Source organism: Amphiura filiformis, unplaced genomic scaffold, assembly GCF_039555335.1.
Source record: "Amphiura filiformis unplaced genomic scaffold, Afil_fr2py scaffold_255, whole genome shotgun sequence".
In the NCBI taxonomy this organism is placed as follows: domain Eukaryota; kingdom Metazoa; phylum Echinodermata; class Ophiuroidea; order Amphilepidida; family Amphiuridae; genus Amphiura; species Amphiura filiformis.
The window spans coordinates 507-15,472 of NW_027305719.1; the positions used below are offsets into that span (position 1 = coordinate 507).

At 37.7% G+C, this 14,966-nt stretch overlaps 1 protein-coding gene across 1 annotated transcript; it reads left to right on the forward strand.

Annotated features, from left to right (window-relative positions):
• Positions 1 to 2,854: 2,854 nt before the first annotated feature.
• LOC140145412 (exonuclease 3'-5' domain-containing protein 2-like) lies at positions 2,855 to 11,925 on the forward strand. Its single transcript, XM_072167134.1, has 2 exons — positions 2,855 to 3,150; positions 11,379 to 11,925. Exons 1-2 carry the CDS (start codon positions 2,855 to 2,857, stop codon positions 11,923 to 11,925), a joined length of 843 nt encoding a protein of 280 aa, XP_072023235.1.
• The last annotated feature ends 3,041 nt before the right edge of the window (positions 11,926 to 14,966 follow it).

The window sequence follows — 14,966 nt, forward strand, 5'->3', positions numbered from 1 at the left end:
GATTCCCGTTCGTCTCTCTATGCGTTGTGGCCGCTAATAATCCTGCAGGCGTTTTATATTCAATCGTTCAACGTCCGACAAATAACCGGCGAATCCGTGGCATGTGGCACCAACAGGGACGTCCACACTATCAGAAAAGTGGGGGAGGAGAGGGTGTTTGAGAGGGTTTTTGACCCCTTAGAGGCAGTGACGTAGCAAGCACTTTTTCAGAGGGTGAACAAAGTGGGGAAAGACAACTTTTAAGGGGGAAAACTTTGACGAAAATGGTCAAATATTGGCTAATAAGTACAAAAGGGCTACAAATCTGATATATCAGGGCAACCAGAGTCCGGGGGCAATAGAGGTGAGGAACCTTTGGACAATGAAGGCCCAATTGAAGCCATTTGTCATTTTTTTAGAGCCGCAAATTGGTGAAACGAAAGCCTAATTAATTAAAGCCATTGAAAAGTTTTCACAATTATTGTATAATATAAACAATTGTTTTAAAAATAACACGTGGATGTCCATAGCAGAAGCAAAAAGGAAGACTTGTCCATTTTTTAAAATGAAGGTCCAATTGAAGCCATTTGCATGGGGACTGTAGGGCCTATTAGGCCTGGGCCTATTGTGTAAAAATTTAGTTTTAAAAATGGAAAATTTGGACACTTGTTTTTGGTGCATCAATTTTACACTATTATTGCCTTAAACAAAAAACAAAGAAGGCCCGAACTGAATTTGCAAAATTTAAAATGTTACACTGATCCACTGACACTTTAAGATATAAGACTTCAGACTCGTAATTTCAGGTAAAGCATGCATGGATTGATATGTTAAAGTCAGTAATAGACCGTCTTAAATACTGATTTTGGTGACAAAATGGGAATACAAAATGTCACGGGCCCTACATATCGACGGACCGGCAGTAATTTTCACAGGCTTTTGGGCCAAGGAACGACATTTAAAGCACTGCCTATAATAATCACAGGCCTATACTTAGGCTTACTATATACTATCCTGGGCCTACTCAATAACATACAATTTAACCTGTTCCATGTTTTCTCTTCTTTTTTCTTTCTTGTCAATCACTAAAACTGGTAGGAATTTGATATTGCGTCCTCTACCCTTCAGAAAGTGCCCCTCCCTCAACATGCTCAATACTACTTACATGCATAGGCCTACTAAATTACGTGCAATTTAACTTTTTCTCTTCTCTTCTCTCTTCAATTTTTCTTTCTTTTCTTTTTTTTCTCTCCTTTCCCCTTTTTCTCTACTTGTCAGTCACTAAAGTACTGGGGGAAATATGATATTGCGTCACACACCCTTCAGAACCCCCCCCATGATTGATGCACATGTTCGCCATAGGCCTACATCCGGCACAAGCGCCTGCGAAACCTTGCAAACACCTGCGGTATATAAACGAAAGAATAACGAACAAACCCAGGGTATATATACAGAACTGTACGAACACACATCGGACAACTTCCGAACATGTGTATTCGGCACATTCCGTTTCAAGTTTTGTGCATGCACAAAACTTGAAACGTATTGTCGACGGACTAAACAATCATCACCTAACACGAAACGCATTTGGCGGATAATAGCAGGACATATGAAGAACATAAAACGAACATTGACGAACACTAACGGATTTGCTAAAATACCATCCGTTTCTTATACGGAAGACCGATCCGGTGTAGTGTGACACTAACACGGTCTGGGTCAACGTACATCACCGAATGCATAAATATGCTATCCGGTGGTGAAGGCCTCACAGGAACGTATTTGCAACGAACACGGGCCGAGTGCAACGAACAAAGAACGAACATGAACGAAAGGAGAGCGAACAAACTCCGGCAATATTCAGCACCATACGAACACACATCGGATAAATACCGAACATGTGTATTTGGTACACTCCGTTTCAAGTTTTGTGCATGCCGATGGACTTAACGAACATCACCTAACACGAAACGCATTTGGCGGATGATAGCAGGACATAAAAAGAACATAAAACGATCATTGACGAACAACAACGGATTTACTAAAATACCATCCGTTTCTTGTACGGAAGACCTATTCGGTGTAGTGTGACAGAGGCATAATTGTTTTATTCTAAAGAAGCCATATTTAGATCCTTGCACAGTCGTGATAGTCGTTAGCTTGCGTCTTGAGAAAGAACCGTGCATCTTGAATTCAAAAACAAACAAAAATTCTGATTTTATATGTGCCGAACTATAGTGCAGCGTAGGCTAGCTGCACTCACTCGTGGAAAGAGTCTAAAACCAGCCTGACCTCATGGCGTATATACATGCTCACTCACACATAGAGAGGTCAATTACCAGGCTATTGTCAGTAGCCTTAGTCGGATGTCCCTCGGCTCATTATGCGTCTCAAAACTATTAAACAGGTCGGAACAAATGGCCATGCGTGGCTGTGGATTCAACCTGAGTTCGAGCCCCACCTCTGCCATCAATTACTTCTTTTTTTTAATTTCATTTTAGGGAAATGTGGCTGGGAAAATTTATGTATAGCATTGGGAGGAGTCTGAACTGTTTGCATTCAAAATCTTGATGGCAAACTGGACGACAGAAGCACATGGTTCTACTTGACAGCTTTTTAATCCCTATTCATGTTGCGGCGTGAATCATTCTAATTGTGAACCATCCTTCTGATACTTGAGTGTTTGGACAACAGGAACAGTTTTCACAGGTCTTTTGTCTACCTCTCTGTTTGTAAACAGACAAGGATATCAAAACAATCTCAAAATTGACATCCTCGCCGAATAGGAAAGCATATCATTAGTTCGGCAGCCTACTGAACGCCAACCTACTGCACAGCCTATGAAACAAGTCCCATAGGCTACCGATTCGTGGCGATGGCGGCATATAAAGCGAGGCAGTCAATCATGTATCACAACTGCAAACTCCTAGCCCCAGATGGAACTTTGCTATGCAGATGTTCTAGGAGTAAAGCCGAATGGTACCTAAACAAAGATCTTGGTGTTGCGGAGTGTCAGGAACCATATACTGTTCGCCTAAAATTTGAACCCAACGGAATGCCAGGACCAGATAGAGAGTACTATTCAATGGAGAAAGAGAACAGATGTGTTGTTTGTGGAAGAGGGGATACTAGCACCAGTAGAAAATATGTAGTGCCACATGAATACAGGAGGTAAGAGCATGATGATAGGCCTACTTCGGAACTCTTGAATGATAGTCTTGTCATTTATCTGTTGGCCATTTATAAACCAAATATTTTGAGAAGTCGGGGAATCGGAGCCGCCCCTCCTATCCCCACTTTCGAAAACCTGCACACGCCAGTGACCCCGAAACAAGCTCAGCCATACACTAGCCATAACCCCCGCCATAACCACAGAGCATAACCCAAACACTAAGGGTCGCTACAGACTCCCGAGTATTCGACGTATAATATTTGATGTAACATATCTACGTTATTTAATCTATTCCCATTCTATTTCCACTAATGTTTAAAATAAGTATATTTATTAAAAACCAACATAGGCCTATTGTGACCGAAGGTCAAATTACATGTCAATGTACAGAGTAAAAGCATTCATTAAAATTGATATAAATATGAAAAAAGATAAGATAACATAAAGTGGCAGACACAAGTATGATACGATAAATTCACACTATTATTGCACAATAAATAAATACAAGAAATGTCTTTAAAAAAGACAATGCCTCCAAGATACCAGTGGGCACCTTTTGTTATTAGTTAAGGAGACACTTAAAATGCTAGCTTTAAGGTAACGCTCATTGGATAGATTTTTGTCTGATTGAAATATGCGAGTCCATTCTCTCCTGATTACAAGACTGAAAATTTTATTTTAATCGGATATTCGGTTACCAAAATATATGGCCTGTCAAAATGGCGCGAAACCAAGAAGTTGGCAACAAATTTCTTTTATTTTTGTTATGCAATGTTGTCAGATAGGCCTAGGCCTTATTTTCTAATTATATATGCAAGAATTGTACAAAGTAAAATGTTCAGATCGGCTACAAAATAAGATATAAAACCCATGGATGCCTTTTTCCATGCAAATTTCCATTTGCATAATTAATTAGGGCCCTAATCAACTTTTCTAATAAGTGGCCCTAATTAATTATGCAAATCGAAATTTGCCAAAACGCAACCGTAATTTTGTAGTACAGTGTGTGTTCTACCCATGTACCATGCCTCAGTACTATAGCTCTTTTAATTGTATCTGAAATCTTTACTTTGCAAATTCATGCATGTAATTAGACAATCATCTGGCAACTGGACTTGTCAAATATATAGAAAATAAAAAGAAAGTTGTTGCCAATTATTCTGCCTCCGCCAGGAGGTAGTTTGATTTGAAATTTACACCTAAAATGCCGCACATTGCGCGGCATGTAGCCCGATTGTACAAATTTATATTCTGACAAGTACTCTAATTTCCGCCCAATATCGAGAGCCCAATATATATCCCCCACCTCTCTGCGCCATACATAAATTCGCCTATCGCCATTTCCGAATGTTCAAAAGGTAATCACGCTTCCTCAGCATGTGCAATAAATTAGCATTAAAATTAATCTTATTCTATAGGGATTCTAGAAACACCTAGCACGTGGCGCCAATGGTGCGGGTCTATCAAGTTCATGAATTATGCATTAGAATTTTTTCAAACTCATATGTTGTATAATTGAAGACCGAATTAAAAAGACTAGCTTGCGTATGCCGTCCTGTCAACCAGACCAAAATGCCATACTGCGCAGGTCAGCAACCAATCACGGCGCGCCTTTGTCATGACGTCAGACGCAAACTAGTCTTTTTTAATTCGGTCTTTAATTATAGGTTGTAGCCACAGCTGCACAGCGCTCATCAGCGCAGCAGCTTTATCGTTGAAGACAAGTTGGAAAACCGTTATGCTGTGACAATAGGAATACACATCAAACAAGGTTTAATTTCATGATTACATGAAATCTGATTATCAATGGAAAAACTTTGGCTGGAGAAGTTGAAGCTGACGTTCATGGCGACACTTTGGATGTGATAATTTGACATCATGGATTGTTTTGTGCAAAATTTGAGGTATTTTTGTGCCATTTAATACGCGGTGAGTCAGCAGGCCAACTAGCATGCAGGCTATGCTCGACTAGGCCGCAATCATCGTGCATGCGTGTCTACATCATAATAATAGGTTGAAGTGATGGGATTGAAAAGACCGGCTAGCTATTTGATTTCTCTGCATACGAGATGTATGTGCTGTGCCGCGTTCAACGTACACACGGCATGTCATGATCATGATGATGTTGATGGTATGATACGCCTAGCCGCGCCTATGGCCGGCTTCATTGCTGTTCAAATACATGTACTAAAGTATTGCAATTGTATTGCGTTGATATAATTCGGAATAATTCGTTTTAAGTATTTGCTTCCCCAATTCCCATGCGTGGTTGGTCATATTGGTGGTATGTATATCAGAATTTAACATTCTACTGAGTACTGTTGCAATATTTTTGCATGCATACCCATGACCGTTTCAAGACTATGACTGAGAAATTTGCTTTTTGTTTGTTAAGATAAAAATAAAAATAAAATGCAAGAATCATCTTTCCCCACACAATACTTCTTACAAACAAGGTGTTGATATTGGCCCTTTCGATGCAAAACAAAGCACAAATGAAGGAAAGAAAACAAAACAATAACGTTTTTGAATTTTTATTCAATTACACATACAAAAAAGTAATGGCCTATGAAAAGACCCCCCCTAAATATAATAATATTAGGGCCTAATATTATTTTAGTCCTGAATACAAAATATAATAAACAAGCATAAAAGAATCTGATACGAAAATGTGTTACTCTGAAACGTTACAATCGTAATTTTCAGTCAAAAAATCCACAAGAAATGACTCTTGATACAACTTAGGCCTATATTTAAAAAACAGAAACGGCTGCCTGCATCTGGAACTCTTCATATCTGAAAGTTTGAAGGTCTTATTTCATACATCAGAATTATCTGCAAGATTGCAAGATGGCTTTAGGTGACCGTGGCCCTATTGGCTAATGCACAAATTTAGATTTTCTTTATATTTAAATAATAGGGCCTACTATAGTATGTTAAAGCTTATGCCCTGTAGATTACATTCGGTTCTTGAGGTATGGCCTGTCAAAATGGCGCGAAACCAAAACAAAAAATTGGCAACAACTTTCTTTTTATTTTCTATATTTTTGACAAGTCCAGTTGCCAGATGATTTTCTAATTACATGCATGAATTATGCAAAGTAAAGATTTCAGATAATCAGATACAATTGAATACCTGAGAGGAAGAAGGGCCCAACTCCATTTTACAAAAATGAGTTGATCATATTCTAAAAGACCTGTAGCCTACCGTTGCCATTGCAACATATATCATTTCACATGTATGTTAGATGTATCTTCATGTACCAGTACTAAAGGTCCCCTCAAGATGAAACAGTCTGTCTCTTGAAACTATTCCAAATAGTGTGTTTCTTGTTAATATCTCAAAAAAAGTGTTGATGGAGTTGGGCCCTTCTTCCACTCAGGTATTCAATTAAAAGAGCTATGGTACTGAGGCATGATACATGGGTAGAACACACACTATACTACAAAATTACGGTTGCGTTTTGGCAAATTTCAATTTGCATAATTAATTAGGGCCACTTATTAGAAAAGTTGATTAGGGCCCTAATTAATTATGCAAATGGAAATTTGCCAAAAGCATTCATGGGTTTATATCTTATTTTGTAGCCGATCTGAACATTTTACTTTGTATAATTCTTGCATATATAATTAGAAAATAAGGCCTACCTGACAACATTGCATAACAAAAATAAAAGAAAGTTGTTGCCAACTTCTTGGTTACGTGCCATTTTGACAGGCCATATTTTGGTAACCGAATATCCGATTTATATAAAATTTTCAGTCTTGTAATCAGGAGAGAATGGGCTCACATATTTCAATCAGACAAAAATCTATATCCAATAGCGTTACCTTAAAGCTAGCATTATAAGTGTCTCCTTAACTAATAACAAAAGGTGCCCACTGGTATCTTGGCCAACCTTGGTTTCGCGCCATTTTGACAGGCCATATCTCAAGAACCGAATGTAATCTACAGGGCATAAGCTTTAACATATTATTTAAATGGAAAGAAAATCTAAATTTGTGCATTAGCCAATAGGGCCACGGTCACCTAAAGCCATCTTGCAATCTTGCAGATAATTCTGACATGTCTGATGTATGAAATAAGACCTTCAATCTTTCAGATAATATGAAGAGTTCCACATGCAGGCAGCCGTTTCTGTTTTTTTAAATATAGGCCTATGCCCAAGTTGTATCAAGAGTAATTTCTCGTGGATTTTTTGACTGAAAATTACGATTGTAACGTTTCAGAGTAACAAATTTTCGTATCAGATTTTTTATGCTTGTACAGCTTGTTGATTATATTTTGTATTCAGGACTAAAATAATATTAATATTATTATATTTAGGGGGGTCTTTTTATAGGCCATTACTCTTTTGTATGTGTAATTGAATAAAAAATCATTACTCTTTTGTATGTGTAATTGAATAAAAAATCAAAAACATTATTGTTTTGTTTTGTTTCCTTCATTTGTGCTTTGTCTTGCATCGAAAGGGCCAATATCAACACCTTGTTTGTAAGAAGTATTGTGTGGGGAAAGGTGATTCTTGCATTTTATTTTCATTTTTATCTTAACAAACAAAAAGCAAATTTCTCAGTCAAAGTCTTGAAACGGTCATGGGTATGCATGCAAAAATATTGCAACAGTACTCAGTAGAACATAAAAAACTGATACATGACCAACCACGCATGGGAATTGGGGAAGCAAATACTTTAAAACGAATTATTCCGAATTATATCAACGCAATAAAATTGCAATACTTTAGTACATGTATTTGAACAGCAATGAAGCCGGCCATAGGCGCGGCTAGGCGTATCGTACCATACATTGCAGTTCAAATGCATCATGATCATGATTGTGGCCTAGTCGAGCCTAGCATGCATACCAGTCGGTCTGCTGACTCGCCGCGGCACAAAAATACCTCCAATTTTGCATAAAACAATCCATGATGTCAAATTATCACATCCAAAGTGTCGCCATGAACGTCAGCTTCAACTTCTCCAGCCAAAGTTTTTGCATTGATAATCAGGTTTCATGTAATCATGAAATTAAACCTTGTTTGATGTGTATTCCCATTGCCACAGCATAACGGTTTTCTAACTTGTCTTCTACGATAAAGCTGCTGATGGCTAAAACCTATAATTAAAGACCGAATTAAAAAAAGACTAGTTTGCGTCTGACGTCATGACAAAGGCGCGCCGTGATTGGTTGCTGACCTGCGCAGTATGGCATTTTTGGTCTGGTTTACAGGACGGCATACGCAAGCTAGTCTTTTTTAAATCGGTCTTCAATTATACAACATATGAGTTTGAAAATATTCTAATGCATAATTCATTAACTTGATAGACCCACGCCATTGGCGCCACGTGCTAGGTGTTTCTAGAATCCCTATAGAATAAGATTAATTTTAATGCTAATTTATTGCACATGCTGAGGAAGCGTGATTACCTTTTTGAACATTCGGAAATGGCGATAGGCGAATTTATGTATGGCGCAGAGAGGTGGGGGATATATATTGGGCTCTCAATATTGGGCGGGAATTAGAGTACTTGTCAGGATATAAATTTGTACAATCGGCCTACATGCCGCGCAATGTGCGGCATTTTAGGTGTCAATTTCAAAGCAAACTACCTCCTGCGGAGGCAGAATAAAAGCTGAAATGTGCGTGCATGCAGGAAAACCCGAAAAAATGGCGCGCTACTTGTTTAATGCATCAACAAAATAGGGGATGGGGCTGTTTTTGAAGCGAGATGTTCTGAAACGCAGCTGCGAGTAGTGGTGCGCATTGCGGAGATTGCGAGCATGACTTGCCTGTCTGGTAGGGGGAGAAGATCATTGGTACGCGATGAGTTGGCAAGCCCTTCGGCAAACCTGCGGCAATGGTTCTCTCTCCTATCAAATAGGGACTCAAGCTCGCAAGTCCGCAAGGCCTCAGCATAGGAGGTGAAATTTTGGCCCAGCGTAATCCTGCATGCACGACGTTGTAGCCTTCTCTGACCAGCAGAGAGTGAGGAGTGCCAGGCTACATCAGCATATTCTAAAAGAGGGCGAATGTAACCTTTGTATACAGTGATCAACTCATGTTCATTAAAACCAATCCCCGGGAACCAATCTAATGAATGTGTGATGACGTAAAATCGATAATATGTTACATGGTAGAAATATAATTATTATCGATTTTACATCATCAAACATTCGTTCGAACTTGAACATTACTGGAAATATAATGGGAATAGATTAAATATCGTAGATATGTTACATCGAACTGAATATTTTAGGTCAAGTAAAAAGTCTGTAGGGTGACTAATAATAAGCCTATATGCCCTAGCTCGATCCTATGACACTTATCCCTAACAAATTATATGCTAACACTGAATCCTATAACCATATCCCTAAATCCTGAACTAATTACCCTAAACTGTAACTTGAACCCCTTTCGGACTGTGTATACCCGTAATATATATGTACCCCGATCCAGTGGCATAACTAGGGGGGGCAACGTGCCCCGGGCGCTACCACTACTGGAGGCGGCAAATCGGTATCCCAGATGCATTCCCACACCCCATGTCTAAGATATTCTCGGGTCGGGTGGGGAGGGGGGGGTTAGGGGCGCCAATTTTGTTTCTTGCCCCGGGCGCTACCAACCCCAGTTACGCCACTGCCCCGATCGTCCCCCATGCTCTATATAACTGGATTTATTTGGGACGGAAAGTCTGATATCGGGAAAAATGACTTTACCGAAACAAAGCTAAGGGGGCTATCAATTTCTTCGGAAGGGGGAGGGGGTCCCAAATTTACTAAAGGTCGGCGTCAATAAAATTGCCCCCCCCATATTTCGGCAATGACCCTCTCCCCCCCCCCCCACACCTTACCTCCTAAACAGGCTAAAATTGTATCAGTCTTTTTGAATAAAATAAACACACTATCTGTGATCATCTTGTGACTCCCCCTCCCTATATTTGGGACCCTCTTCCAGAGAAAATGATAGCCCCCTAATCGCTGCTAGAATTAGACAAGAAATGTTTGCAAACTGTCAAACTTTTCAGTTAGCAGCCTGGACAACCGATTCTTTAGAAATGCTTAGTTGCGCTGAAAGTCGATCGATACATGTTAAAATCAGCACAATTCAGAGATACACCTTTTTGCTATGAAATTAATTTTCTCGGTCAAATATAAAGCAATATTTTTTTTTTCTTCAGTAATGTCAGTTAAAAACTTTTTTACAAATCCTGGTGTTAAAATTAAGCATCAAATTGTGTCTTTTAGTGTGATATTTTTGATTTTTATAGGCCTTCAGTTCGCACGCGAGCTTTTTACGGAATTCATTTTTAGCGTCTCAAACTAATATAGTTTGCTAAAGAAAGATATTTCCCACCTCTGTAAAGCACATCGTGTGGGTCTATATATTATAGTTTTGTTAGAATTTCCGTTTTTATTTTACCCTTTTTCCCTTCATACTCGGAAATGTCTAACTCAGTACTTTTATCTCGAGAGCAACCAACAGAAATAGTCGATATTTCCTTTGTTGTTTATCCAGGTCAATTTTCCATTGAAAGCAAATTGCCCGACCAGCGATTTGGTAGCCCAAATCCCCAATTGAGTGTTCTGGTTAAACATGATCAGTAGGAGCGCTATAGGCCTGGGAATTTCTTTGCTATATTGAAGTTCTAGCAACACTGTAGCCATGCCGGTATTCCTATTAAACCCAGGGATATCGATCCACAATGCTAGTATTAGCCTTAGATTTCACTCGTTGATTTTGAAAAATGGTCAGCCGGCAGTTAAAATAGTGAAATGAAAACGCAAATTCTGACAAAACTATGATATATCGCTCACGGTGATGTGCGTTAGAAAGTTGGGGAAAATCCTTCATTAGCGAACTATCTTACTTTGAAAAGCTAAAAGGTTGATCCAAAAAAAGGCTCGCGGACAGAGTTTAAGCCTATCAAAATCGAAAATCTTACACTAAATGACTAAATTTCACGCCTAAGTTTAACACTAGAATTTGAAAAAAAATACAGTATCAAGCACTACAATTTTTCCTGACATTTACTGAAAAATGAAAATGATTGCTTTTCATTTGGCCGAGAAAATTAATTTTACATCGAAAAGGTGTAACTAAAAATTTAGCTCATTTCAACACCAAATTCGATCGTTTGTATTGCCTCATTAAATGACTGAGTGAGCCTTGCCAAACAAAAGAATCGGTTGTGCAGGCTGCTAACTGTTTTATTGCAATCTTTACAGATTTTTCCCTGAGTATCTTAAGAACTGCTCCTCGCACGATGTCTTACTACTTTGTCATCAATGCCATCATAAAAGCTGTCTGGATGACGTCACACTAAAACAAACACTGGTGCAAGAATACAACGCCCCCATGTCTTCCACCAACCCCGCAATGGTAGCAGATAAAGAAAAATCCAGAGTTCGTTCACACGCCAAAGGGTTGCTTCGCCATCTGAAGACCAAGTCTCTTCCAGAAGACAGGGTCCAAGAACTTGAGAAAACAATCAGAGCTTTTTATCGGGTGGAAGAGATTACTAAGGAGCTACTAGAAGAAGCTGCTCAGATACAAATAAAGAAGCCAAACGAGGAATACACTGGTTCCCATGGTGAAAAAGTTGTCGCAGCAATAGTGGAAAAAGAAGGATGCACTGGGCTTGTCAAATTTGAGAGAAGATGGCGACAACATTTTGTAGATTTCATGCAACCTCGATTTTTGCCAGAACTATGGAGTATTGATTATGTTCATGAGGGCGTTAAGGCCGCTACAGACTTCAAGTATTCAACGTAGAATATTTGATATATTTATATCTGGTCAATTCCAGCCAAAGCGGGACAAAATTCTGTCTGGGGCCATTTCAAACTTTTCAACTCTATTATCAAATGAGAAGATTATATATAGTGAATCATCGGGTGGCAGTGCCATCGGATTGAAAAAACTTTTCTTGCTAGAAAAATAAACTGTTAATGTGCATGTTACCCACGAATTTAATCCTTTTTCACCTGTTGTACGCCACAAAGTTCTACTTTCTTTAATATCTTTCAATATTTAACGTGTGACCCATATAGACTAGAAATGGATGAAGATAAAGTTTTATTACATTATTATATCTTCAAAGAAATTTTTGGTTATTACCAATTTTAAGAAAGAACCAGGTGTAGGCCTATAGGTAAGATTGTGTCAATTATTTGAGCTCTTTTAAAAGTGGCTATCATTTAATATTACTGCATTAGTTTGAAAGTTTAGAATAAATGCTTAATGGAAATGTAAAGTAAGATTTGATATCTCGTCGCAGGATGAGGAACTCGGATGGATTCGTGGGGTAACCGCATCTGAAAATTCCTATTAATTTTTTTATAAAAATTAGAATTAGGCCCTACTTTTCCGTATGTCGATAATTCAGGCTACAATGGAATAAAGTGAATTTTAATCAAAATACAAACTACGTGGAATATTAAGAATTGAATGGGTCATTATGGCATTTTTGGTATAATTTTTTTTAAATTGCACGAATTTACAAAGAACGGTTCCTATGCTCACGATGATTATTTTGATATCAAATTTGGTATCAACCTTCGAAGGAAAGTGTATATAGAAAATTATTATATAAATTATTTTGCCATAAACTCATCAGACTCTGGAATAAATGGGGATGGAACTAGTGGCGACGTTTTAATTTGGTTGCTATGTTTACTTAGAGAAGAAAAATACAGACACTAGGCTCAATGAAAAGTATCCTAATTGTAAGTTTCATCTAAATTTTCAATTCTTTTTCAACTCTTTCTTTTTTGAGGCAATCAATTCCCCTTTAACAAAAGTTTCTTTTTGAACTAAAAGGCGACATTGCATTGTTTTATGCCAAAACAATTAGTTTTTGCATTGTCAACCAAAGAGCTTGCAGTACTCCTTTCAATCTAATGGTAACGATGTTAGAAAACACAATGGGCATTAGTGAAATTGGTGTACAAAATAAAAGTTAAAGATTTGATCGTCATATTTTCCAGAATGAAAATTTGACGCATCAACTTTTTCTATTACACTGGGTAACTTTTGTAACTCGAGTACCATCGTAATAACATCTTTAGCACAAATGTTTGATTATATTGTTTTTTGTTTGTTTTTTGATGGTTTCTTTTTGTTTGCTTGCATCTGTCTTGGGGGTGTTTGTGTACGCTACTAACTCCGACATATCTTAGGAAGGACTGAGATATTACCCCTTCAACAAAAACCTGGGTAAACCGAAAGACCTGGCTATGCACACAAACATTGCTGATGGTATAAAAATCGCAACTTTTTTGGAGTAAGGAAGGAGGATGGTAGTCTACTTAGATCTCGAAGTGGACTTTCAATAGAGAGATCCTAACGTATGTATCATCTCATTATCGTTTTTGCATAACAGTTTACACTTACAGATTAAAGGGGCATTTCGTGATACATAGCCTCATCCCTACTTTTCTCAAAAAAAGTTAAGATTTGGTTGGTTCAAAAATAATTTGTGTGGATGTTTTTACAAACTGTGGGGCCATAACCGGTTCGTCGGTGGTACTATCGTGCTGTACATGTTAGACATGGCTACACTTTAAATCCAAGTGTTTAGGATTTCTGTAACACCTTTTTAACACTGCAAGGTGTTTATTTTTTCATTTACACAGTAAAGGTATAGGACACCTAAATACCTAAACACATAGGTAAACACATAAACACAAAGAGTAAACACATGCGCGTATTTAGATCTAAACATTCAACATCTTTATTTTCATATTGTTCGGAAAGTAAATGCACATGTGCTTACTTTGTAAACATTTGGTGTGTTTACTTTCTAAACAATTTTGAAAGCAAACATGTTGAATGTTTATAATCTAAATACTCTCATATGTTTACTCTTGTGTTTATGTGTTTGCTTTGTGTTTACTTTGGTATTTATGTGTTTAGGTGTCCTATGCCCTTACTATGTCAATGAAAAATTAAACACCTGCGCCTTACAGTGTTTAAAAAGTGTTAACCCTAAACATTTGGATTTACAGCATAGACATGCCTATTAACCTCTATTGTCTCTCATCTCCACCCTCCGCATCCCCATGGCCCCACCCACAAGTTAAATAAAGGAGAGTCTGGTCTAAATACCAAGGGAAAGTAAATGGGCACTTCGGCACGTAAGTATTGCTCCGGCATGACTTTACTTTAAAACAGATCACTTCCCTAAATTCTGAAGAATTGAGTTCCTGCTGTCATTTTAATCCAACTTTCCTTTGAGATAATGAAACTTAGACGGATCAAACAAAACAAAACAAAACAAGAAACACATATTTCGTATCATATATTTTATTATGTAATTTTCATAATTTTATTTCCCCAAACACCTTTGTCTATTATAATGTTATTGGTTTGTTAATACAAAATCTCCCGAAAATCTTCTGGATAAACTTTTTATATTAATACAGTCTACTTCGTAATGTATATAATTATGGAACAATAATTTGTCTTTTTTCTTGTATGTCAATCGTGGAATCCCGCATAATATGCACGAAATTCTCAGATTTATAAATTAGTTTTAAAGTTTTGGGATTATTAATTTCCAAATTGAAATAGTTACAAAAAAACAAACATTTTAATTGTTTTTGTTAATCAGATTTATTTTTCATCATTAAAACTTTCGAGTCCAATTTCTGAATGAGATACATACAAAAGAAAACGGAAATTTTATCAATTTAAAAATTTCATAATTCTAGATAATTTTTCAACAATGTTTGAATATAACATTTCGTTGATGAAATTCAACTTAGTCACCGTATTGTGCTATTCCAGATATAAGCCGTCCTCCCCCCATAGAG